At 44.6% G+C, this 26,976-nt stretch overlaps 2 protein-coding genes across 4 annotated transcripts in view; one reads left to right on the top strand and one right to left on the bottom strand.

The window, feature by feature from the left end:
• Positions 1 to 3,921: 3,921 nt before the first annotated feature.
• On the top strand, positions 3,922 to 6,695 carry dbx1b (developing brain homeobox 1b; the record flags this gene model as incomplete). The annotated part of the gene is made up of 4 exons (XM_080539922.1): positions 3,922 to 4,291; positions 4,502 to 4,603; positions 6,010 to 6,212; positions 6,372 to 6,695. 4 exons carry the CDS (start codon positions 3,922 to 3,924, stop codon positions 6,693 to 6,695), a joined length of 999 nt encoding a protein of 332 aa, XP_080396048.1.
• A 566-nt stretch (positions 6,696 to 7,261) lies between these two features.
• The window catches only part of nav2b (neuron navigator 2b), a 78,555-nt gene continuing 58,840 nt past the window's right edge, over positions 7,262 to 26,976 (bottom strand). For 2 of the 3 annotated variants that reach the window (XM_080539316.1, XM_080539318.1), the window contains 20 exons: positions 26,785 to 26,837; positions 25,969 to 25,992; positions 24,235 to 24,309; positions 20,864 to 20,947; positions 20,124 to 20,259; positions 19,345 to 19,505; positions 17,584 to 17,759; positions 16,687 to 16,773; positions 15,549 to 15,702; positions 14,995 to 15,154; positions 14,711 to 14,808; positions 14,294 to 14,389; positions 13,603 to 13,771; positions 12,920 to 13,155; positions 12,110 to 12,264; positions 11,561 to 11,632; positions 10,934 to 11,130; positions 10,638 to 10,756; positions 9,992 to 10,195; positions 7,262 to 9,257 (listed from right to left, as the gene is read on the bottom strand). In XM_080539316.1, coding sequence (XP_080395442.1) covers positions 9,129 to 9,257; positions 9,992 to 10,195; positions 10,638 to 10,756; positions 10,934 to 11,130; positions 11,561 to 11,632; positions 12,110 to 12,264; positions 12,920 to 13,155; positions 13,603 to 13,771; positions 14,294 to 14,389; positions 14,711 to 14,808; positions 14,995 to 15,154; positions 15,549 to 15,702; positions 16,687 to 16,773; positions 17,584 to 17,759; positions 19,345 to 19,505; positions 20,124 to 20,259; positions 20,864 to 20,947; positions 24,235 to 24,309; positions 25,969 to 25,992; positions 26,785 to 26,837 — 2,585 coding nt within the window. In that variant the 3' untranslated portion in view covers positions 7,262 to 9,128. The remainder of the gene's footprint in view (positions 9,258 to 9,991; positions 10,196 to 10,637; positions 10,757 to 10,933; positions 11,131 to 11,560; positions 11,633 to 12,109; positions 12,265 to 12,919; positions 13,156 to 13,602; positions 13,772 to 14,293; positions 14,390 to 14,710; positions 14,809 to 14,994; positions 15,155 to 15,548; positions 15,703 to 16,686; positions 16,774 to 17,583; positions 17,760 to 19,344; positions 19,506 to 20,123; positions 20,260 to 20,863; positions 20,948 to 24,234; positions 24,310 to 25,968; positions 25,993 to 26,784; positions 26,838 to 26,976) is intronic. The other variant, XM_080539317.1, reaches the window with a different exon arrangement.

Below are 26,976 nucleotides of genomic sequence, written 5' to 3' on the forward strand. Positions count from 1 at the left end.
TCTGCAGCGCTATCTGAAACAGATGCTGCATCGCTAGACTTGAAGAGAAGGGAGCACTCTGCGCAGAGGCGGCTTAGTGGAGGTGTTAAGGCCATCTCCAAAGCAACGTGTAAAATAAATGCGATGTAAAACTTATCATGAAATTAGACACTGGTGGTGGTTGTCTTTATAAATAACCCAATATACCTAATAATGTAATTTATTGTACATTTCAACTTTAAAAAAAATGGTGGCTAATTTCTCTGAAACCATGCTGCGATCAAAATGAACTAAACAATCAAAAAAGAGGCTGTAATATGTATTATTTTATTTGTGTATCTACTTAATCAAGCTCATAGGGTTCACCATACGACATTGGAAATAGAAATAGGCCTATAGGCCTAGCTACTCTGTGTATAGTGAAACGGTTCAAAGATTGTGCGGCGGTGTTAACGACTGGATCATTTTCATCTCAATACGCCCAACTCTTGTGTCTGCAGACGGACAAGGGTGGGGTGGTGAGGGTCTACATTCAATGTGGATATAATATCTTAAAAATGTGTCTTAAATGGGTTTATTCAGCGACCGGCCAGCTGTTTGCTCTCTTTTGGTAAAGAGAAAACAATCGTGGCAGGCTTGGAAAGCTAGTAGAAATTCGTTTCGGTCACTGGGGGCTAAGCTATATTTCCTGCAAACCATCTGCTATTCGTACAATAGGGGGATTTTCGAGAGACGGTGAAAGAATAAAATGCTTTGAACATAACGTTTTTTTGTGAAGGTGCTGTTAGGTGTCTTAATACGGGTGCCCCATGCGGCACATAAAATGTGATGCAAATCTAATGATCAATTACTTTTGTTAAAAATTGAATAATTTCACGGTTGTTCATAATTAGTAGCCTTTTAACTCAGACATAGACTGTTTAAGTTAATGGCATATGTTTTCTTTCGTAGGCGTTAGTTTGAATTGTAAAATGTCGTATCCAACAACACACACTTTGTTGTTCAACATGTACTTGAAAAACTGTTCATGAATGCTATTATTTTGTTTGTTATTGTTGCAGATTCATTCCCACAACAGGTAGTACAGTAAGTTAGGTGGTTGTGTGAAACAGCCATCCAGGATCAACAAGTTGTAGAGTGGTATAGTTTATCTATCTAAACTATTGACATATTTGACTAATAAATTATGCAAAGGCCTACAGACCAGACACCATATATAATAACAGTTAGATGATATGATAATCAATCATCTTCTTGCTAAATTCAACACTAATAAGTCCATTCAATGGAGAAACTAATAGGCCTATGGCTCTTTCCTTTCCCCCGCATGGATGGACACCACTACCGGAGCAGCGGGCTTTGAGGCACTGGAGTTAGATCATTTGTAATATATATATATATATATATATATATATATATATATATATATATATATATATATATATATATATATATATACAAAAAAATCATTCTAACTCATTTTTGTCTTTAGATCTTCATGGTTACCGCGCATCTGTCTTCCAGGGAAGCGCCATGGCGCATAATTTCATGGAGATTTTACCTTCTGTGCCATCAGTTAGGACACACGCGGGTCTTTCTCTTCCCCTCAGTTTCAAAGCATAGGAGTTTGACTCTTCAGAGAGAAATGTGAAGGTAGGTAACCACTTTCAAATGAATGGTTTAGGAGAACAAAACAGAAAGAGCAGCGGTCAAACGCCATTAGTCACAGGTCTTAGCCAACCGGCTTCAGGATTCACCTCTTCTAGCCGTTCAGACAGAAAAGAGCTTCCAAATAGAATCTTCCTCAAAGAAAATCTTTTGTTCCGTTTTCCCCCCCCTGTTCTATAATCTATTTCATCAATGGGCGTTTATCATTTTCCCCCATGCGGTTCGCAAGCTATCCTAAAAAACGATTTTGCTTTGACAGTCGACAATAAAGTGAACCCACGTGTAGCGCAGCATGGGTCTGACCTGGTCGCCCAAACAATGTCTGCCCCTTTTTACCGGCAGTTATAGTCTCAGAAGAAGAACGTGTGAGGCCCGTAAAAAAACCACACTAAATCATTTAAACCTGTCTGCTCCAAAAACGTGTTTTACTTCTCAACTCTTAGGAGAACAAGGTACTCTTATGAACATTGTGTTTATCTATTCATATCGGCTACTATAGATAGGCCTATGGGTAACCTATGCCTTCATCGTTATTTTAAAGGGAAAACATTGAATGAGCATAAGGCATGCATACTAAAATCAAGCAAATTCTTGTTTTCCTCCATAAATGGAGAGATATTAATTTAGGCTAGTCTACTTCTCCCTATATTTCCCTATAGTGACCTCTGTCTGTTGTGCTATCTGTGTACAAAGGCATAGAGGCATAGGTCTACATAGTGCTGCTGTGTTCGGTCCTTCAGGACACACATAGGCCTGGCCAATAAGCCTCGATGTCCTTTTCAATAAATTCAGTCATTAAATTCAAAACCGTTTCATCTTAAAAGCACAAACGCACTTTCATTAAAGAATGAGAACCAAACCGCCCATTGAAATCAAGCTGAATAATACGATTTTTCCAAAAAGATTTGTGTCAGGGTAAGAAAGAAAAAACAGCTGAGGATGACAGTTACGTGATGGATAAGAGGATAGCAGCGCGAGCGCCACGGCCGGAGTTGCGCATTAGTTTCAGCGCGAGACCAGAGGGATGAAACGGGAGCGCTCAGATCTAAAGTTTGTAACTCACAAGTTAAAACGCTCTGACATGAAATCCTGTTTTTTTCTTTCAATGAGAGATATATTGCTATAGCCTACAGACATGCTATGGCTCGTTAAGTTGTATATTTCCATCTAATGAGAATTATCTGAATTTGTAAACTTCAGGAAAGTTCTATCTGATAATCATAAGAACTATAGCATTATAGGCATATTACTATTACCATATTATTCTTATTATTCTTATTAATAATAATCATAGTAATAATAGTGATGATAATAATAATAATAACAATAAACATTATTTTGATATTATTATGGTCGTGAATATGAATGTGAGTGTTAATAACAATAATGTTATTGTTATTAATATTATTAGCGGTATTATTATATCATTTGTGAGTGAGGTCAAAAATATGTATAAATTATGAATAATGTCATTTTCAATAATATTCGAAATATGCTAAATAAAAATTATATACATTGTCTAAAATCTCGCAGTGTACCACACATTTGGAAATAATAACATTAAAATTCTGCCTTTCACAAACCCAAAACAAGTCTGAATCTGAAGCCATAATTATGCAATTAGGTGTTCAAATGAATTGAATAGGCTATATGTTTTTATATTATATTCAGAGCCAAACGTTGTTTGGGTCTTTTAAATCAACCGTTTAATTGGTGTGTGTGTGTGTGTGTGTGTGTGTGTGTGTGTGTGTGTGTGTGTGTGTGTGTGTGTGTGTGTGTGCGTGCGTTTGTGTGCGTGTGTGTGCGTGTGTGCGTGTGTGTGCGTGTGTGCGTGTGTGTGTGTGTGTGTGTGTGTGTGTGTGTGTGTGTGTGTGTGTGTGTGTGCGTGCGTGTGTGTGTGTATGTGTGTGATGCAGCCGTTATAACGGTGGTCAGTATGCAAAATTGACGACTACACTTTCTTTGTTAAAACGATATTATCTACCACTTGCTTATGAAGTCTAATCCAATCATAAATTCCTTCTTTGGACCAATCAGGGGGCTCAGATTTCCTCGTGAAAGAAACTCACGTCGAGAACTTTGTTGAACTTCATTGTTAGGCTGTCAGTTTGGAAAGGGCTTTGCTAACGGTCCACTATAAAACCCTTCTTCTAAAGGGAAGGTCCAGAAGAGAAACCACCAGTCTTGCCTCTTGGATCATATAAGCGAGAACTCCTTCACTGAGAAAGAGCTCTTTTACAACTTACTTTTCTTTTACCCACCCCAAACGGAACAATGATGTTCCCCAGTGCACTTGCGCCATCCGCTATGTACCCTGGTCTCCTCCGGCCTCCGGCGGCAGCTCTCTCTCTGCCCCAGTCCCTGCAGTCCGCGTTCGCCGCCCATTCCAGCTTTCTAGTGGAGGACTTGTTGCGGATAAGCCGACCCGTGAGCTACTTACACCGGACGATTCCCTCTCACAACGTGTCTTCCCCGATGATGTCAGGGACCACGACGCTCCACAGCAGCCACACAGACCGGGCTGTCATCTCTACCTCCGCGCAGACGAGAACGAGTTCTCTCCAGACCTCGCTCTCCCTCCACAACGACCCTACCTATCTGAAGTTCGGAGTTAATGCCATTTTAGCACCGTCCACAAGAAACGGTAAGCTTATTTGGAAATGTTGTACATGCATGCATACTCTATTTGGTGCATGACATCATCATTTCCCGCATGACCATGTTCATAGCCTACCATGTGTGCTATGGAAGAATGTGAGGCACCAACTTTATAGCATGCATACGCCTTATTATTCTACAAAAACGAGTCCAGTGATACCTGTCAACTAATTTGATGTTTCATTTTACATCACAGCGTCGTCTCCGCCGTCAGTGTATGGCATGCACGCCAAAGCCTTCCCTCTCCCGTACGTGGACGGGTCGTTTCACCCCTTCATCAGAACATCCTACTTTCCAGGTAAACGATCATCCAGCCGCACCTTTGCAACAACTCAAGCTCATGTATTGACATTCAGAGATTCAGAGAAATGTTACTAGTGTTGCGTATTAAGCAGTCTTGTCTTGTTAGCCTATGAACCCAGGGGAATACATACAGCCCGTTAGTTCAGAGGTTGGAAGCCGTAGAACATCGCGGAATCAGTCTCGCCAATTTGATGCCCTATTTAGCAGAGCCAGTGACTGCTGACATTTTGCACCGGTTCCCCCTAATCTACAAATTAGCCTGCAATTGTCATGGTCCAAATTCGAGGCGGATCCCTTCTCACAAGGGAAGCTGCTTGGCTTCTCTTCATGGCTTCTTTTTCCCACCGAGCCAGTGCACTTAGCTACTGATAAGTGACAAAGCTTTCAGCACCGTGACCAATCGGCCAGCTCCCTCCGGGCAGCCACACACAGACCCGGCGTTGACTCGAGCATGCAGCTGATAGGCATTTACCAGTCATGGACTAATTCCCCATTAGGGCCCCATTCACTATTTCAATATTCTCACAAGACCACATAGAGAGTTATGCATGTTTATGGATAGGCTACTGTTGTGCGTAATCTAAAGTTTGCGCACCATGGATACGCAGCCCCGAAGTCATGCAATTCAAATTGTATGTATCTATATGGGCTGATGCAAATTAGGAAGCAATGTAGACTAAGATCTTCCCTTATCACAACTTATTTTCCACATGGTTTCTAATGACTTGTAATAGCTCATAAGGATATAATAATTATAGCCTATGGGCATGGGCTATATGGTCCGTATATTTTATACTTTTCAGAGCGGTGTGTGAATTGAAATGGAATACCTCAACAAAACAACTTGAGCTGTGTGAATAGCTTTTCGTGTTCATTTAATAAAGATGATGCGGGGGGCAAAAATAGACCCTACAGCTATCAGTATTCTCCCAATGATCCAGGCATGCAGTTGTGTTTAGTTTGAAAGTGTAAATCTCTTTTGTTGCAGTAATATATAGCTTTAGCGGCCTGTCCTAAGCCTTTTTCACTTAGTTCATTACTACACAATTACCGTTCACGCTTCATTAGACCTTCTGTATTTCATTGGAGCTCTCGAAAGGGTTACTCTGCCTTTTTACCATACCAATGCCATAGAGGGACCAAGCAATGTGCTAATTAGTTCCTTCGTGCCAATTCACTCAAATGGACCGCGTTTAAGAACGCAAGAACAAAAAAACCTGTCAATATTTATAGACTTCGGGAGACTCTGAAAGAATTTGCTTTTATGCGCTCTTTACACGCAACGCCACGCCCTCTCCCCAAAAGGGAAACGATAGGCTACCAATGTGACATTAGATACGTGTGTATTTTCTTGCACTTCCATATTAAACATGTGCATAATGTTATTTTTTTTATTTTCAGCATCATCTTCAGTGGTGCCTATTCCCGGGACGTTCTCGTGGCCGCTCGCTGCGAGAGGAAAGCCCAGGAGAGGGATGCTTCGCCGGGCAGTGTTCTCGGACGTTCAGCGCAAAGCCTTGGAGAAAATGTTTCAAAAACAGAAGTACATCAGCAAGCCAGACAGAAAGAAGCTGGCTGCCAAACTCGGGCTGAAAGACTCACAGGTAAAAACAAACATACTAAACAGCTTAAACCAACAATTGCCATGACCGATTATTCTGTCAAAATACAATAGGCCTACATTTACGCATGTTGCTCAACGAAAGGCTAAATAGCGTCCTAATATCTTATGTTTATGTTTTTTTTTCTTGTTTTCTTTAAAGGTGAAGATATGGTTCCAAAACCGAAGAATGAAATGGCGCAATTGCAAAGAGAGGGAACTGTTGTCTTCCGGAGGGTGCAGGGAGCAAACCCTGCCCACGAAGATGAACCCCCACCCGGACCTCAGTGACGTGGGGAAGAAGGCCCTGCAGGAGGAGATGGACTCGTTCAGGCGGGACAGCCAACGCGCTGCTTCTGCCTTCTGCCACTCTCCCTCCGAACGGGACGTCCTGAACAGCGTGGAGTCCCACCTCTCCTCCCCGTCCCACTCCAGCAAGCACTCGGACTTCTCAGAATCAGAGGACGAGGAAATCACAGTGTCTTAAGTCCTTCTATCCAATTAAATAAATTGTGTATATATAAAGTTTGGGGATTGTTATATAATGTACATAGAAATGACTTGATATTACGCAGCTGAAACTCTTTTGTACCATATTTTGTACCATATTTTACAAGGGAAGTGTTCATATCCAAGAGTATTAACTGACTACAATGCTATATTAGATTGAATGTCTTTAATCTAGATGTAAAATGTATAACTTAAAAAACACATATATCATTTTGTATGCTCTGTTTATGTTTGTACTTTGAGAATATTTTGAAAAAATAAAACATGGCAAATGTAACAGCTGTTTCCAATCAGAGGACTCGAAATGTGTGCTTTTACAATCTATTTATATATCACACTTTAGGCAAGCCTATAGTAATATAGTGTATATAGTGTAGTCTGCACCTTTTTCTGTGGGGCCCTATGCCAAGTTATATACCGTACACTAGAGACAGGTAGCTATAGGCTACTCCATCAGAACAAGACAAGCCAATTTCATTCATTCGAACAGAATTTTATTCTGTTCCTACTTCTGATGAGCAAGGTGAACTCAAGAGCTTATCAAATACCACGTATCTCATGCCATTTAAAAGATTCAACTAAGAGTTTAGTTTCATGACCAGATTTATTCTCACAGTCTCATGATCTCATGATCTATTATTGACAACGTACATGGATAAAACCAAACTGTACACAAATTACTTAATTCTCTAGTTATGTTAAAAACTCGAAAATGTCTTACAAAGGTGGGCCTCAGATCAAATATTTACATCTTGACATTACAAAATGAAAATGTACATAAGAAAAATTCACATATCAAAAACGAATCAAAAGATTATCCACAACTAGATTCAGCATCACACCATTCACAACATTTCAACATCCAAACATGTGTGGGACAAAATTAACACACAAGTATAAACAAAAAAACAAATTTCTACTTGTGCTCGCATCACCCCATAAACTCCATTAAGATATGCTCGTGAAAATACAACCCCCGCAAATTATTCATAGATCAACGAATGTAACTTGCTGTAATACAAATCTTGGCATCACTTTGAAAAAATACAAGTACTTTAAGAACTTTTTCAGGAGTTTGAGTTTTTTTTTTTTGGGCTTCAATTTAAGAGTTCCAAATGAATGTTGCATAGAATTCTGTTCTAAGAACACTCAGGGTTGAACAGCTAGAACAGTGGGGTATAATAGAGGCATTGTGAGAGGGACCAACCAAAGTGGCACCTCATAGGAGCGTAAGCCTCTGTGAGGACACTCCATCTTATGAGGGAAGAAAGCCCGGTCACTCAACATACAGCAACACTGAGGATCACATTAACACTCCATGCAAATGGACACAGCGCTAAGTCTCCTGAGCCAACGACTAGACACGGCCCCGCCATCGTCTCAAAGCTAGGCTAGTCTCTGATCCTTTTTCCTGATCCTATGTGGGTGTAGATAGTCCAAAGTGCCTCTATGTTAGAGAAACACTAAGTAGGAACATTTCGTGTAATGGTGAAGCTCTATCGGTAGAGAACAGAGGACCGACCACCAAGCTGTTGACTATTGGGATCACTTTGAAAGGCTCGTGAGGTAATGTCAGATAATTAAGGTCCATAAGGTCTGATTTCCTCCACCCCATGCACTGAAATTCTCCCTATATACACACATAGCAAATTCTTTCACTAAGGAGCTCGAAATTCACTTCTATCTATGAAAAAAAAGAATAGCACCTAAACTCAGAATAGCCTCTGACAGCGAATCAAGTACATCAAAGGCTTTTAATGCCCTGGCATCTCAGTGTTTGAGTGTTAAAAAGGTTAATGCTGGTTACCACTGTTCTTACATAAGGTAGTAAGGCATCATTTGAAAGTTTAAGCACCAAAACGATGTTCTCTACTGAGAAAAAAGCACACAAAAGTTCATCTTCTACACAAAATGTGAAAGTGTAGCTGGATGAATGCACATAACAAAGCATGCTGGGAGCCCCAGCTCAGTTTGGATCACATACAGTACTGTTGCAGGACTCTTCCTCTATAGTCGAGCCATGTCATTCATTTAAGATTGAATATACAGTATTTGCCTGTGTGTGTGTAAATGGCTCTTCAGTCCATAAATGCTGCTAGAATTAAGTATTAATGTATTCCATTGCCGTGATTCGTAAATGTTGACTGGGTTTCCAGCACCCAGTATCGATTGTCCATCATTTCCCAGTGGCATTAGTGTAGTTCAACTAATACAGGTCCACCTGCTCTAAGATATATCAATATCACAGATAGCTGAATCCGAATTCCGTGGGGGGGGTTGAATTTGAATTCAACTTCTGTGCAAGTCTCCCAATGATTTACTCAAAAAGCACACTATCAACTGAGGATTCATCCCAGAGTGATCAACATCAACATCATCATCATCATCATAACTGACAGGGAGAGAACTCTCATAGTGCCGACTCCAGTGATTGGTCCAGCACACTGTCGTCAGGGTGATCGTTGCTGTTGGAGTCGCTGTCATAACTCTGGGGGCTGGAGCCGTGGGCCGCCTCCTTCAACCTCATCAGCATGTTCATCTGTAGGGCGCAGTCAAGGTCATAGGTCATACGTTAGAGGTCATAGTGTTCAATTTATAGTCACCAGGGTTCCCACACCTTCTGAAACATCAAATTCAAGCACCTTTCAAGGACTTTCAAGACTCAAAATTCAAGGATCCAACACGGCATAGTTTGAGACAGAACTAGTTGACGAGCTAAGTAAAACATTTTAAAAAAAATGTTGAGAGAGAGAGGGGAATTCAAGCACTTTCAATGACCCATGTCTATTTTCAAAAACTTTTAAGACCGTGATTTCTTTTTCTCAAATTCAGAAACTTTCAAGGATTTCAAGGACCCGTGGGAACCCTGAGTAACACCCTATCAGGGGAGGCTGGTAGAGGTAAACCTCAGAGGATGGGCTCATGGTAATGCACGGAAAGGAATGAGAAATGGTATTTAAACTACAATTCCATTGGATGCACATCTGTCCTCTGATGTCTACCTCCACCAGCCTCCACTGCCTCTCTATGCTAGCCAAGAAGTCATTAGTTACAGAGCGGATACTCTATGAGACAGCTTACTGAACGGCTTTGTCCCAGACTGTATAAGGCCTACCGTGAACATATTTGAACATTCACAGAGACCTCTGCATAAACTCAGGACTAGGTATAACGGCATTCAAAGGAAGCACACTTCAAAAACGATACCTCAAACTGATACTGAGGTTAACATCCGACAGATAAACAGATAAACAGGAAGTCTTGTGAACCAACCAGGGGGTCTGTGTCCGTGCCCCCCTGAGGGGCCTGCTTGCCGGGGCATCCGTCTTTGGTTAGGGAGTAGCCGTCGAAGCCCACGTCCTCCGGGCGGAGCTGCAGTAGGGGGGGCCACTCGTGCTGCAGGGGGCTGGCAGCCCAGGGGTAGCTGTCCATCACCCACCGGGCGGGGTCCTCCCACGCGGCTCTACGACCATACAGCTGTGGGGGGGGTGGGGGGGTAGATTGAGATGGGTTTCAATCTAACAGACAGGTCTGTGCATTTTGCATACCGTATGTACATCCTACTGGATGTTTGCATAATGTACACACACACATACATAATGTAGCCATGTTTTTGTTTGTGTTTTGATGTGACTTTTACTGATTATCATTCAAGCAAACCCAGTAAACAAAGAGTCCAAAAAGACGTCCTCAGGGAAGCCGGAATGTGGGTTTCGTCCTAGAAAGACGTCATCTGGACGTCCTAGAAAGACGTTATCTGAACCCACATTCCGGCTTCCCCGAAGACGTCTTTGGGACTCTTTGTTTACTGGGAAGCCCCTTCTTAACTTTTTGTTTCGCATTGAATAGAATGACACTGTAAATAGATGGCAGTATGTGTTTCGAGGACCACTAATTTCCAGCCATGTGGCGGTCGTACCTGCAGCCCCTCTCTGACGGCCTCCAGCATGTAGGGAATGATGGAGTAGTTCCACAGGTCTGTGAACCACACTCTAGAACCATCCACGTCCATGGGACAGGACAGGAACAGGCGAGGCCCTGGGGGAGGAGAACCAGAACCGTCAACAAAACCCTAATCTTCAAGCCCCTCTGATTGGAAGCGTTCGACCAATCGGGAGGACTCAAAAACCTTTCGGAGCCAATCAGACGGCTCGTCACGAAAAAGAACAAAATTCCTAAAGCTTCCTAAATTTTATTTCCAAGTGGGTGTCTCACCGATGGTGACATCAGAGGAGCTGTGTGTCTCCAGGAAGTGGTTGAGGTGGTGCCAGATGCCAGGGATCCACTCGATGATCTTCACCAGCTCGGCGTTCCTCACCCTGCTACTGATCTCCGTCTCCATCAGCTTCCTACGCAGGAAACGACCCAGGAAACCCTTCACCGGCTCTGTGTGGTTGGCACACAGCACCCACCTGATGAGAAGACACAAGACAGTGGGGGCGCTTAGGTGGCGTAGCGGGTTAAGCGTTGACCATGTAACCGCAGGTTCGATTCCGGCCGGGGACATATCCTGCATGTCATCCCTCCTCTCTCTCTCACCCATCCTTCCTGTCCAAATCTCTACTATACCTGTCAATAAAATGAAAAATATGAGTGGGAAGAAGGAAATGAGGAGGATTGGTAGGTCATTTATCTGTTGAAATAGACCTAGCTTACTGCAGGGTGAAGGTAGAGGGCAGGCAGGAGAGAGATATCCGTGTGTAGATACTGCCCCCTTGTGGGGGTTATATGAATATTCATAGTCATTGTAGACGAGGGACAAACTACTAACATAAAGTAAGGGCTAATACAATGTAGGATTACTGTACATAGCATTATCATACTGTAACACATGAAACCTACCTGAAGTTATGATGGAGCTGGAGGTTGGGAGTGGACGATGTCGCCTGGTTCATGGTCCCGATGATATAAGGACTGTTGGACAGATAAGACAGTGAAGGAATGAATGAATCTTTATTTCGAACATGATTTAAAAAATAAATAAAATAATAACTAATAAAGAAAAGTACAGGTATCACTGTTGGAAAGGGAGTAGGATGAAGCCTAAGCTTATCATGTCCTACCCCTATCCGTCACTTCCAAGTGAGAGCAATAATACCTAAATGATATAATCCATTAATTAATACATAAATTACAGTATCCACAATACTAATAATTTTCCATTCTTAACACTGAAACAACACAAAATAAATAAACAAACTTAATGTGTGTGTCTGTTTGTGTGTGTGTGTGTGTGTGTGTGTGTGTCTGTGTGCGTGAGTGTGTTTGTGTCTGTGTGTGTGTGTGTGTGTGTGTATGTGTGTGTCTATTTGTGTGTGTGTGTGTGTGTGTGTATGTGTGCATGCTCGCGTGCGCATTTTGTTCATGTCGGTGTATAGTGTGCCCACTGACCAGCGATGGTGTTTGCAGCTGAGCAGGCCGTTGAATATCTCCCCTAGCGAGGTGACGTGGTGCAGGTTGTCCAGGATGACCACCAGAGGCATGTCCAGCGCCTGGCCGGTGCTGTTGCACTGGTCCGCCAGGTTAGACAGGTACTGGCGCAGCTCCTGGACACCAGCAGCCACACGGAAAAGGGGTTCAACAACTTTTCCACATTTCAACCTCGAAAAACAATCCCTGTTAGCCTCAGGCGGTCAACAGATTGTAAATCAGTTCACAACAACAAAAAACCTCTTGACAGATTCTAACACGTTTGTAGGAGCTATTTCATTAGTTTGATTATTTTGTTATTATTATTTGTTATTTTTGTATTTGTTTATTCTATTTGTAACCACTAGGGGCAGCACGTGGGATAAAGGTAGCAGGTGTGCATGTCAGGTGTGGCACCACTAGAGGATATGTTTTTGTTACCAGAGTACGAGAGAGGCAGCCATTGAACGCGAGTGTTTGCTTGGAAATGGACAATAAATCAACTTAAACGTGGATCTCTGGCCAGGACATTTGACTTCTTAAGTACCTGACTACAGCCTAACTGAAATGGTGCATCAGTGTTTTTTTGTTTGAAACGCTTTTGTTGACAAATAACCACAACAACATTCGTGTGAAGATGCCTTTCATCTTGCTCCGTTCGGCTCTCCGTTTCCTGTTTTACCCATCGGTAGGTTGGAAAGTGTCCTCTACTACTCCTCTACTCGCTCCACAGAGAATATCCCTGCCCTGGACTCCACAACGCAGAACTCTAACACAACAATGGCTGCTGACCTTGCTGGACTTGTGGTCTACGTTGAAGGTGGCGATGACCCCGTCGGTGACGTCCAGCCCCTCCCTCAGGACCATGTGCTCGGCCAGGCGGCTGGCCAGGTAGGACTTCCCCGTCCCGCTGGGGCCAGACAGGATGATGCGCCGGTGCTCCTGGAGCTGGGAGACGTAGCGCTGCAGCAGAGGCTTGGGGATGAGCGTCTCAAACACCAGACTGTCCTGACTGTGCGCCGACACCCCTGCAGGGGGCAGCAGAGGACGCACATTACAGTAACACAGTATAGCACATACATTTTTAAATATATGTATATATATATATATATATATATATATATATATATATATATATATATATATATATATATATATATACCGTAATAATAATAATACATTTTATTTGTAATGCACTTTACATAAAGACATCTTAAAGTGCTACAGATTAAAAACAAGAAGAAAGATAAAAACAACAAATTAAAAATGTCAATAAAAAAGTCTTTTAAGGCCTCATCATTCTCAAGATAGAGAGAGAGAAATAGAGATAGAGAATGATAGACCGACAGACCGACATACAGACAGACAGACAAAGAGAGGGAGGGAAAGAAAAGGAGTAGGAGGAGGAGAGGAGGAGAGAAAGAGAGAAAAGAGAGAAAAAAGAGAAAGAAAAGAGGCCAAATTTGTGTCCAAACCTTTGAGAGAGACAGAGATGGTGTCGCTGTCCCCTACAAGGTAGCCGCAGGGCAGTAGTTCTGGGGTGTCGGCCCCGCTGACGCGGTGGATGTCTCCTATGCTGTAGCCCAGGACACTGTCTGAGTTCAGCCCCAACTGAGTCACCGGGTCCACGTGGATGATGTACTCCTGCACGACCAGGGAACCAATCACAGATCAGATACAGGTGCCAGGGACCAATCACAGATCAGATACTGGTGCCAGGGACCAATCACAGATCAGATACAGGTGCCAGGGACCAATTACAGATCAGATACAGGTGCCAGGGACCAATCACAGATCAGATACAGGTGGCAGGGACCCAATCACAGATCAGATACAGGTGCCAGGGACCAATCAAAAACGACCAATCTTCCCATTTACATTTACTGCGACGCTTGTACAGTGGCGTACGCAGTGATACGCGTGGGAGAAAGTGACCCGGTCCGGAGTCTAGATCTCGCTGCTCCTCTCTGAGCTGTGGTACCACCGCGTTGGACCGGACAACATTCATTTAGACAGGGGGGCTAAACATCTAGTTTGTGGACGAGACCTGAGATGTTGTCCGTGTGTGTGTCATTGACCTCTGAACCCATTTCCTCAGAAAAAAGAAAAAGAAAACGACCAATCAACACTCTGGACACAATGAAATCTTGGTGTCTTCCGATTTACCTTGAAGAGACGTCGCACCACCCCGTCCAGGACGTCCCACTTGGTCTTCCCGCTGACACCGATGCAGCCAATCAGGAACCGACGAGGTCTACACTCCTGAAAAGGACCAGTGACGACAATTCCTGATCAGGAAACCATACGATACACCTTGGTAGCAGATTTGACAGGTTTTCTGCAGCCATTGTGATTGTCTACCCAGTAAACAAAGAGTCCAAAAGACGTCCTCAGGGAAGCCGGAATGTGGGTCCAGATGACATCTTTAGGACGTCTTATGGGCTACAGAAGACGATTCTGTAGTCCATAAGATGTCCTAAAGACGTCATCTGAACCCACATTCCGGCTTCCCTGAGGACGTCTTTTGGACTCTTTGTTTACTGGGCAGTAAGTCAGATGTAGACATAAGAAGTGACCTCTGACCTCTCTCCACCTGGTGTCCTCCTCTAGGGTCACCACCACTTTCACGTGACGTCCCTCCTTCCGCGAGCAACCGTCTCCGTTGTCCTCCAACAGCATGTCTGTAGCGTAGACAGAGATGTCGGGTCAGCATACGCGCACACACACACACGCACACACACACACACACACACACACACACACACACACACACACACACACACACATACACACATACACACATACACACACACACACACACACATACACACATACACACACAGACACAGACACACAGACAATCTTACCCAGGCTGGTGGACTCAGTGAGGCTGAGGCTCTGCTGTGAGGGAGCGGTAATGGAGGTTGTGGAGGCGTCTACGGTGGCCTGCGAGGCTACTCTGCCGCCCCCGCCCTGGGTCTCCGTCTTCAGCCGGTCATTCTCCAGCTTCAGCCTCTCTATCTCCCCCTGGGGGCGGAACACAGGTCAGACACAGACCACAGCAGCCAAACATCGATCTCTCTTTCAGTTGAAAAAAATCACGTCACGCCACTTCAAAATCTTCCCGGCTCTCCGGAAAAGGAGAAATAAAAGAAACTCTTCATCCTGGGTGCTATTTAGAACTGGAAAATACTGCTTCAAGAGAGAGAAAAATAAATAAATATATATTTTCAGCTTGCCAGTGAAAAAGGAAAATGCTCCCGACTCTGGAAGCCCTTCTTACTTGAGGGAAATATTGCAAACGTGGATGATACTGATACATGAATACATAAATATAACCACTGTGTCCTTCCAACTTGTTTGTGATAGACAATGTGTCTATGTGGTCCTATGTGGTGTTAAGTTGCGGTCCCGCCCTCACCTGCATGCGGTTCATGGACTCCCTTAGCTGGTCCAGCTGGTGAGCAGAGCTGAGGGCCTCCAGGCGGATGTCTGTCAGTTTCATCTCCTTGTCTCTCAGCTCGCTACGGAGCTGCATCACCGTCTCAGCCTCGCTGTCCAGGCACTCCGTGATCCTGCACACACACACACCGACACACGCACACACACACACACACACACACACACACACACACACAGACACAGACACAGACACAGACACAGACACAGACACACACACACGCACACACAGACACAGACACAGACACAGACACAGACACACGCACACACGCACACACACACACACACACACACGTCTGGTCAATGCTGTGTCTTCATACTACAGGGCTATTATTTCTCAGAGCATATTATACCCAGAGAGCCTTATGAAGCTAGCTCACAGTCTGACATACATTGGACCTATCACTAAGCCACGCCCCCTTTGAAAACTTGGACAAACAAACAACGCTTCACTGACAGTGACTGACTGACTGACCGTGACTGAATGACATTCAATGACTTACAATGCCGGGAGTTGGCGAATTTCAGATTTCTGATTTACCACAGCAAGTAATAGATTTTTTTTTTAAAGATGACAAGTATATTTAGTCTAGAAGCTTTTCACCATCAGATATTAGCGAGTTGTTTGTCCAAGTTTTCTGCCTGTCGTGACTTTTGCTGTGATATGATTGGACAATTTCTATTTTGGGGGCGTGGCTTAGCGATAGGTCCATTACAGATTAGAGCACCAGCAAGCTGCGGGCGAAACCGATCGTTATTGATTCATCGAGCTTAGAAAGAGCATCGCTAGTTAGTTAGCTTAAAGGCATTGGATCACTGTGCAGGGGAGTAAGGTGATAGTAGGTGAGGACAGGCTCATGGCTCTGGGGAAAGACATCGTACTATTAACTCATACTTAATGACATATTAATTGGTTGGATAATCAATTGCTTAGTGTATGAGCAACATTTGATTACGTATGATTCTCCACATATATCTCTCACATCACAACTCATCATTGAGTGAATTAGGGGTTTTGAGAGAATGAGGGTGTTATTCAGACGTATTCATACTCATGGAGTCATACTCATAATCATCCTCTATCATCCATCCTCTATTACCAAGCTAGAGACCCAGTCCTAGTCCTGTAGTCCCCAGTGTTACTGCCCCAGCCAAACCCACTAGTGGGCAGAGGAGACAGAAAGGGGCTAGAGAGACAGACAGACAGACAGACAGGTGGACAAGAGAGGAACAGCTTCAGTACACAAACCCAACTATGGTACCAAACATAATACATGTTGGGTCTAAAAAAAACACGAGTTGAAGATTTGCTCTATGAGAAACGATGGGTAGTCATGGGAATCAATGTGGAGGTGAATATGGAAGTGATAGCTGTATCTAGGGTCGATATGATTGTGTAAACCTTGATCGTAGAAACCCTGATATACAGACCCTTTAATACAGTTGACTGTATCGATGAGAGAGCAGGGACCTTTCCATGCAGAGAAAAAGTCTTAACTATTCAGGGTTCCCATACCTTCTGAAACATCAAATTCAAGCACCTTTCAAGGACTTTCAAGACTCAATTCCCTCAAATTGAAGGACCCAACACGGCATCGTTTGAGACAGATCTAGATGAGAATTTATAGAATAGAAACTCTCCGTTCACAGACAACAATTAAAAAGAGAGGCTTGAATGTGTGAACACTAGATGGTCTCTTGCCTTCTCTACCACAGCACAGCAAAACAATATATTGTGAAATATGTGTAAAGTTAAGCAACACAGAGACTTATTTACTAGTTGACGAGCTAAGTAAAACATTTGTGAATATATATGTATATATTTTTAGAGAGAGAGAGAGAGAGAGGGGAATTCAAGCACTTTCAATGACCCATGTCTATTTTCAAAAACTTTTAAGATCTTGATTTCTTGATTTCCCCCCCCCAAATTCACACATTTTCAAGGATTTCAAGGACCCGTGGGAACCCTGACTGTTTGTCTCAGGTGAGGTGCTTACAGGGAGTTGGAGTGGGAGTTCCTCAGCAGCAGCAGCGTGGAGGAGGTGGAGCCGTTGTAAGGCAGCTTGGGGGACGAGGGCAGAGAGGAGTCGGCCATCTCCTCGATATCTGAGTGAGAGGAGGCAGATTTGGGCGACTTCTTTTTCCCAAACGCCTGCTTGAAGGAGCTCCGCAGCTGCAGGTGGGAGAGGAGGAGAGGAGAGGGGGAGAGGAGAGGGGGAGAGGAGAGGAGGAGAGGAGAGGGGGAGAGGAGAGGAGAGGGGGAGAGGAGAGGGGGAGAGGAGAGGAGAGGAGGAGAGTGTTGGAGTCAAAACACTTTTTATTATTATTTATGAAAAACCTTTTTTGAAAGTGGTACTTTGGCCCATCTATCTATAAGAATAGATTATCTGTGAGACTTTTATTTTGAAAATGGGTCTCGCCCCAATCTAAGGACAATATGGATATAAGGAAGTGATTTCTCCTTGCTTGAGTTTGACGAGTCCTGACTGACACGTGATGGTGCGGCAGTTTTTCAAAATAAAAGTCTTACAGATATCTTTCTTATCCATCGCAGAGAGAAAACGAGGAAGGAGAGGAGGACGAGAGAGGGTCAGAGACATTCAGACACACAAGAAAGAAACTCAGGAACAAAGTAAAAAACAACAACACACAACACAAACACAGTCTTAAACTACTCAGATCTGATCATATAATAATACACAGTGGGGGAGTTAGGTAGGAATATTTGCGCATTTGTCTTACCTCGTAGACCTGCCACACGAAGCGAGAGCAGAAGAGAGAGAGAAAAGACAGAAGCACTATGCTGATCATGGGCAACTCGAGGTAGTGTCAGGATGCATTGACAGTTTGGGGTTAATCGGGGATTACTAAAAGATGTTATCCAGTATTGGATTAAATAACACTGGGATATACTAAATGACTGTGGGACACCTGAGGGGACACATGTCAGAGACAGAAACAGAAAACAGGCGCCATACACCGGAGGAGAAAGAGTTGTACCACAAAACAAAACAAAACAAAACGGGTGGAAACGTGGATATTTCTTCAAAGAGCATAGACGAACAGAACTATACCAACTAAGAACAACTTCTTAGTGTGAGAGATTCTATGACTACTACTCACACCCCCAAGAGAGCAGGATTGGTTATTCTGATGTTTGGTAAAAACCCATTACTTGTCTGACCCCTTGTGGACAAATAGAGAAATGAAGGATTCATTTAGTATGAAATCCTAACTATTACACAGCTAGAGAGAGAGAGAGAGAGAGAGAGAGAGAGAGAGAGAGAGAGAGAGAGAGAGAGAGAGAGAGAGAGAGAAAGAGAGAGACACACACACACACACACACACACACACACACACAGAGACACACACAGAGACACACACAGAGACACACACAGAGACACACACAGAGACACACACAGAGAGACAAGACACATGATAGACAGATGCATGAATACCAAAAAATAGCCACAGTAGAGCAGGTATATGTTATGGTACATGTGGGAATACGGTTTATGTCGGCATTTCCGGGGACATGGCAGCATAAAAAGTCGACTTGGTACATGCTGGCATGTCTAACCCTACCCCTACCCCTACCCCTAACCCTAACCCTAGCACCCAAGCACCTGACCCTAACCCTAACCCTAACCCTAACCCTACACCTAACCCTAACCCTAGCACCCTAGCACCTAACCCTAGTTTTCCCACATGTACCGTATTCCCACATGTACCGTAACATATCTATCTGGTGGACCTACCCAGTTCTTCTTCTTCTTCCTGTTCTTGGCGTCCTGCTCCAGGTTGCTGCCTATGCTGGAGTGGCTGGTGGCGCTGGTGATGCTGGACACGCTGTCAGAGGAGTGCTGCCTCCGGATACGCAGGTCCGGCTGGGACTGGGGGCTCCCGTTACCTGACGCTGCTACGGTAAAGGGGGGGAGGGGGGAGAACAAAGATCAGAGGCCCGTGTCTACTTATAGGTCTGGTCTGGGTGTGTATCTGACAGAGGAGCGCTGCTGAGGAGGGGTACACAAGAATGAGGGTGTGTGTGTGTGTAAACATGTTTTGTTTGTTTTTTGCATTGATTTAGCACAGCAAAACGATGGCCCCCTTAGGGATAAATAGGTTACACCTTAACTGCTCCTCCTGAGACATCTACTACCCCCAGCACTGCGTCTCCTGAGACACCCGCTTTTCCCCTTTACTGTGTCCCCTAAGATTTCTACTGCCCCCCTTGTACTGTTTCTCTGTTTCTCCAGTGTCTAATATATACAGTATATATATATATATATTTTTTATCTTTATTTGTTCCTTCTATCACGGAGACTGCCAATGGCCCGGGGCCTGAGCTAGATTACTCTTCCTGCTACGACTGGTGGATTGATGATTCACTTGCTTAGTCAAATGTATTGATTGTAAGTCGCTTTGGAATAAGGCGTCTGCTAAATGCCAAAAATGTAAATGTAAATGTAAATAAAGTTGATCGACTGATCGAACTGAGTTGAAAGACGATATTCGTCGGTTGGTCGTGGACTCTTACCCGACCGATTGGAGGCGGTGTCGGTCTTACAGGTGAGCTCCGGTCCGTTGATGACGCCGTTGATGGCCGCCTGCGCCGCAGAGTTCTGCTTCTTCAGGTACTCGATGGTCTTCCTCAGGTCAGTCACCTCCGAGTCCTGGAAACAAAGAGCACACAGTGGGTTGAGTGAGATGGTGGTGGTGGTGTGGGAACAGATGGATCAAAGCCCTCACAAAGCCCAAAGGCCTGGCCCCCCCTTACCTGACTGACCTCCTTCTCCCCCACCGCCCTACCCGTACCCTCCGATCCTCATCCACTGTTCCCCTCACCGTCCCACCCTCGAAACTCAAAGGCTTCGGAGACCGTGCCTTTTCATGAGCTGCACCCCGCCTCTGGAACTCTCTCCCTCAACCACTCAGAGACTCACCCTCACTCTCCACTTTTAAATCCCACCTCAAAACCTACCTGTTCTCCCATGCATACAACCTCCCCTACCCCTAACCATCTCCCCTAACCCCGCCCCCCCCCCCTGGACATTGCTGTGTTAATGGTTCCCTGTTTGTTAACTCTGTGTTCCATGTGCTCATGTGATCTGTTGCTTGTTGTTTCTGTGTTTTCTGTCTTTCCCATATTGTCAGCGTCTTTGAGCCCCGGAAAAGCGCTATATAAATACAATGAATTATTATTATTATCCACACAGACCCAGTTGGAACGTAGTCAACTGAGTTCTACTGGATCTCTCTGGGTCTCTCTGGTCTTACCTTCTGTTCAGCGGTGGTGGTGAGGCCCTGTAGTCTGATGGTCATGTTGCCCAGACTCTGCTCGAATGCTGCCACCAGGTGAGACTGTCAAAAGTAGGTAGATGAATGAATGAAATATCTTTATTGTCATTGTAACAGGTACAACGACATTTAAATGCAAGTCCTAGGTGCTAACACAGTCCTAAGATAATAAAAAACAAGAATGAGACATAAATAGACAGGATATAAATAGGGGGATAAGTGATCGGTAGGCATCTGAGAATGTACGTGTATCTATTATGTAAATGTATATACTTATATACACTATATGGCCTATTCACAGGGGGGTATATAGACAGGGGGGAGTTAGCATGCAGCTGTGTACTTTTTATAAACATATAAACATATGGACTAGTACACTTATATACAGTATATGAAAACCTAACACAAGAATGTAAACATATTGCAGGGTTATAGAATATTGCACTAGATAAACATGGTAAAGCCTTACATGAACTGAATCTGAATCTGACATAACGTTGCTCTACCTGTGTGCAGAGAACCTGTAATCTCCCCTAGCAACAACATTGTATTAACATGTCGTTACAACAGTCAATCGGTAACTTTATAGTCATTTAGGGAGGCCTTCGACAGTTTGTTCATACTCAAGTGGCCAACATGAAACATGAAAAAACATTCACAGAAGAGGATGAGCTGTTGTCAGAGAAAGAAAAAGAAGACAGACGGGTAGAAAAGGAGATTGTTTAGGAGTTTAAGAGGTATTGAGTAGCTCCACTGAGCCGGGTCGGTCATTCTAATGTAAATGGATCTGTGTCTGAGACGGTGGTGATGTGATGTTGATTTGGCCCGGTTCTCTGATGACTCCCCTGCCTGTCTGGGCAGCGCTCTGCGGTTGAACACTCAGGGGGATATACTGTTCAATCAGCGTTAACGCACACAAGTCCTAACAAATACTCTGGGTATCAGCTGTCTCTGTGAAACCAGAGATCTGCCACCTCTCCCCGCTCTGTTCAGTGTGAGGAGAGAGAGCGAGGAATGATGTTTGAACAATGTACAGTATAAGTGGGATACGATATGTCTCCTTGTCATGTGCGGCAGTAAAAACCACCATGATCTGTTATCTCTGGGTTTGTTGAGGAGAACGGAGGAGGGTATGAGAGCCATACCGACGCACCCATCGCTGTCACGGTAGGACCATGTGATAGAGGCGCAGGAAACGATAACCCACTGGGTCACACACATGCTCGGCAAGAGTTTCTTTCGATTCAAGTCGCCGTTCGACCGAATATCACATGAATCTCTTGATATGCTTTTACGATCTAGAGTCTAGACCATTTAGAACGTAGATTCATGACTCTGGATTGGATGGACGAAACATGCAAGCCACCGTGAAGCACGCATTCCAAGTACATGATAACAATGTTCTAGGTTAAAACAGAAGATCGAGATAATGGTGGAGGAGGAGACGTGTGTCTGCTGAGGAAACGTATCTGACACAGACACACATTCGTCTAATTCAATCTCACAACCCCAGCCCTCGAGACAGGCCGTCCTGATCAAACCTGACCACTTCAGTTCCCAAGACGGAAACATCCGGAACACAAGACTGTGTCCTCTACTTCCTACTAGGCCTCAGGCCTCTGGAAGAACCAGGAAGTCCCAGAGTCCCATCTCCGTTCCTATCTCACTGCCCAGAAGCAGGGCCTTCGTTGCCGCCCTCAGTACCCACCTCAGTGGCTCAACACCCTCAGAGCCTACCTCAGAGTCCACCGCAGGATTGACGACCAGGGTTGCCAGATGGGATTAACAATTTCCAGCCCAACCTACCAGCCTAAAAAAATATATATCTAAAAACCCAATCTGGCAACACTGACAGGGTTGCCAGATGGGATTGACAACTTACATCCCAACCACCAGTCTAAAAACACGCCCAATCTGGCAACACTGTCGACGACCTCCATGCCCACCTCAGAGGCTTCAGTACCGCCCATCCCAGCACCTACATCCTGGTCCTCTGTGTCCAGCCTGGGGCTTTCTTCCTTCTGGGGGGGTTCTGGGCTGTGGCTGTGGCTGTGGCTCCGTGGCAGGGCCTTCTCTCTGCTCCTCTTCACAGACGGGTAGTGGTTCAGAGGATGCCAGGTGACGTCGCTGCCCTCTCTGGGGCAGGGGCTTCTCGCTGACATGGTTAGCTAGCTTAGAACTCCTTGACCATGTGGTCCGCTAGTGACAAGCCACCGAGAGGGAGCCAGTTTACACTGATAATGGTAAGAGTCCAGTAATTGTTCACCACTGTGAACAATGTAAAACAAAGGTCCACAGACCTCACAAACAAAGGATTCAGGTAGCTGCCATCTTGGATTGGGTACTTCTGAGAGAGAGGCGATCCAGTCTCCTGCTACACCACCAAGGGACCGGTTTACACTGATAAAGAGTGAGTCTGGTAGCAGGTAGCAAGGGAGCGAGGCTGCTTCTGATCATCACACAGTGTGTGTTGTTGATGAGGCAAGAATGTGGTAGCGTGTGGGTTTGTCCAGATCATCACACAGAGATTATATGCGTTAACACAAGTCCTGATCCCCACAGCACCCAGCACACCCTCCATAGAACATGATATGATGACTTGGCAAGCAGCGGAGAGCCAGATCCTGGAGCACTTCCATTAGAGGGAGGGAGGGAGGGAGGGGAAGAGAGAAAGACGGGGCTGGCGTTGGAACATGTGGGCTGCTCCTCCTCTACCAAGCTGAAGAGAGTGATAGGAGTTCCTCCAGGGGTCTTGTGGGAAGAGGGGCTTGCCCTACAACCCCCCCCCCCCCAACACGCCTGCTCAGCTGCAAACACCATCGCTGGTAAGTTGGCGCACACACCAACATAAACAAATGCGCACGCGAGCACACACACACAGACACAGACACAGACACAGACATAGACACACACAGGCCTGTTCTTTGTTGTGAAACCTGTAGGTAGATGCGGGGCCAGTGGATGTACCGGTATGTATACCATTTCATTACACTGCCACTGTACTGCAGTGTTCATGTTTGTTTACATTCAGAGAGCAGACGGAGCAAATAATAGGCCTACGTTCTCCTCTTGTAGGCCTATGTTCTATGTACTAATAGGCCTATGTTCTCCTCTTGTTCAGACCATTACGCAGTGTCAGGGTTCAATGTGCTGTGAGCAGCAGCAAGACTTAGGTCAATAATAACACCTGGCACAGAGTCTGAACTGCCTGACATCTTTCATGGGAACCTGGCTGTCTCACCAAAGTCAGAGGACACAACCACACAACCTCTTGCTGTGTCTCTAACAGTCCCTCAGGCCAGGTCAAAGGTCAAAGGCTGTGATGTTCCAGGAGTCACACTCATACTCACATTAGCACTGAGCTGAGTGGTCAGACCAGACACCTTCTCCTGGGAGGCATCCAGCTCTCTCCGTAGCTTACGGATCTGACGACAGAAGAAAAAGAAGATAAGACATACTGGTAAAGATGGAATATCACATTACAGGTATGTTTTGAAAACTCTTGTCGTAACCCTAGAGTTGCACATTTGTAGCCCAGCTAAAAAACACACCTGATTTAACTTACATAGAGTTTGATCGTGATCAGGGGTGCAAACTGGTGATGGCCCAAAAAGGTGACTTATTTGTTGTTGCACTAAGACAATTATCAATGCGCGGATAACATTTTTGTTGATGGGGGGGGGTGGATGGATATTGCTAGCACTAGGTGGTAGATGAATAGCGCTAGCACTGATGGTGGTCGCAGCGGGCTAACCTTAACACCCGCATAATTATGTTGAAAACAGGTTGCTTACTGTGACTGTGTCCTCCACACTGTCTAGAATTGTACCTGGCTGCATGAAGCTAAAAGGTATTTCAACAGCAGCGGAGTTTAGCAGACAGGAAGATTAGTTAGAAGAATAGTCATCATGTGACTTGGATGAGACGTAGACCCCCCCCCAGATCTGCAGATCTACACTATTTCAGACACCCTCACTGATTCCTGCACATGCTTCTCTTCTCTGTAGGGCAGCACTTGTATTCATTCCCTTTACACACCCCCTCTGTCCACCTGCACTTGTTTTTATGCCCCCATACGCTCATGTCTGCTCATTCTCTGCTTTTTCTGTGTTAATGTTAATACCGTTTTCTAATGTTTGTTGGCCTGTTTCGTAAGTGCTTATTGCTGTTGTTGTATTTGGTGGCTGTGTCTCAGTGGTTATTGTTGTACCGTATTTATGTTTGCTTGACTGTGTCTCAGTGTGTATCGTTGTATTGGTTTGTTTACTGGCTGTCTTATGAATAAATGAATGGTCTTTATTGTCATTGCTATAGTACAGGTACCGAACAACGAAATTTAGGAGGGGTGGCTCCCCTGGTGTTAGGAAACAAAAAAAACAAAAAAAAAACTTTTTGTCCATGTTGTATCGCTGTGTTGATTGGTCGTGTCCCAGCGCTTATTGTTGTATTATTGTCTTTCCTGACTGTGTATCAGTGCTTACTGCTGTATTGTTGTGTTTGCTTGGCTGTGTCCCAGTGCGTTTTGTTGTATTGTATTGTCTTGTGTTGCCTGTCCGCTTTTTGTGCTTACTGTTGTATTCCATTCTTGATGTCCGTTAGTGCTTTTGTTGTATTGTTTGTGTTACATGCATGTGTTTAATGCTTATTGTGCTTTGTTTTTAACATGTTTTATCTTTCAGCCCCCCTCCCCTTTCCCCTTATTGCAGGGGTAAAAACAGCTAATTTAGCAGAACGGTAACAAGATTACACCCCTGCATGATGATCATCTCTGGTGTGTCAGTGCTGAGCTCGAACAAAACACGAGCACCTCTAGAGTTATCCCGTGACCGGGTCGTTGAACAGCACAGCCAAACAGGACAGGTACGAGCAGTTGCGTGCTTGCAAAACGAGTCGGTGACTCATCACAACAAACGCTAACAGCCTAGAAGGTTCTCACATTACAGCGTAGTCGAGTATTGTGACACAGGGAACAAACACTAACCTGTGCAGACACAATCAGGAAAAACGGCGTCACACGTCGTTTTAGCGTGAGAGTAGACGAGACAAAAGAGTAGTAAAGTAAAAATAAACACAGTTGTTCTTACCTCTGACTGCGACTTCTCCTCGGGCTGTCAAAGAAAAGAGACGGGAGTTTGGCGCATTAGAGAAGGCAGCGTGGAGATCAAGAGACAGACAGCACGATGGAACTGTCTGCACATATTCAGTTTCCTTCTTTCTACCCAAAGGCTACGCAGATGCATACAGAACACAATCAACATGCTGGCTTGGATAAGAAGGACCCCCCCGCCCCCCCCCCACCACCCGCCCCCCCCAGGCCCCATATAGAGGAGTTCTTTTTGTTTTTGTTTTTAAACAGGTGGGAATGTTTTGCAACGGAGGAGGCACTGTAGTATCTGAACATAGTCTATTAACACTTAATCAGCCATGAGGGGTAATTTGACCTATGAGTAAAGAAACATGTTATATCTTTGCACCGGATAACATTTCAGGACCCTCCTTTCATGACTTTTCCTAGTTATGTGCATTCTACCACCCAGCATCCTTACATTTTCAAAATCACATCAGGATAAGCTAATATAAAGCTATTTTGCAGTTTTTCTGTGTAGAAAGCAGGCTAATTTACAAGCGGCCAGCTAGTGGTCGTTGTTTGACCCCCCCGAGGCAGCTCTTTTAGTAGGTAAAGGCACGGCTGTTCTAGTGTTAAGAATGGCACTTTTCTAATGACCCTTTCAAATGGTTTGCCACTCGCCCTCCTGAATGTGCCTACTGAACACTAACCCTCTTTCACCAAGAACAGAGTTGGAGCCATATTGGCCTCTGTGACATGTGACATGTATGTAAACAGTAGTAGATAGTTTGGACACTCAGCACAGCAGACAGACAACCAAACAGAACCTCACCGTAGAGTAGACAGAGGAGTTACTGGACACCAGAGACAGAGAGGACCCGTGAACTGGAGACAAAAACAAAAACAACAACAACAACAACAACAATGTTCATTTGTCTGACATCGATAATAGTTATCATTCATGAATGCAGTGATTCATCTCTAGCATGATGACTCTGTAGACGGGGACACGCACCAACAAGTC

The sequence above is a fragment of the Nansenia antarctica genome (assembly GCF_963989245.1).
Source record: "Nansenia antarctica genome assembly, chromosome: 9".
In the NCBI taxonomy this organism is placed as follows: domain Eukaryota; kingdom Metazoa; phylum Chordata; class Actinopteri; order Argentiniformes; family Microstomatidae; genus Nansenia; species Nansenia antarctica.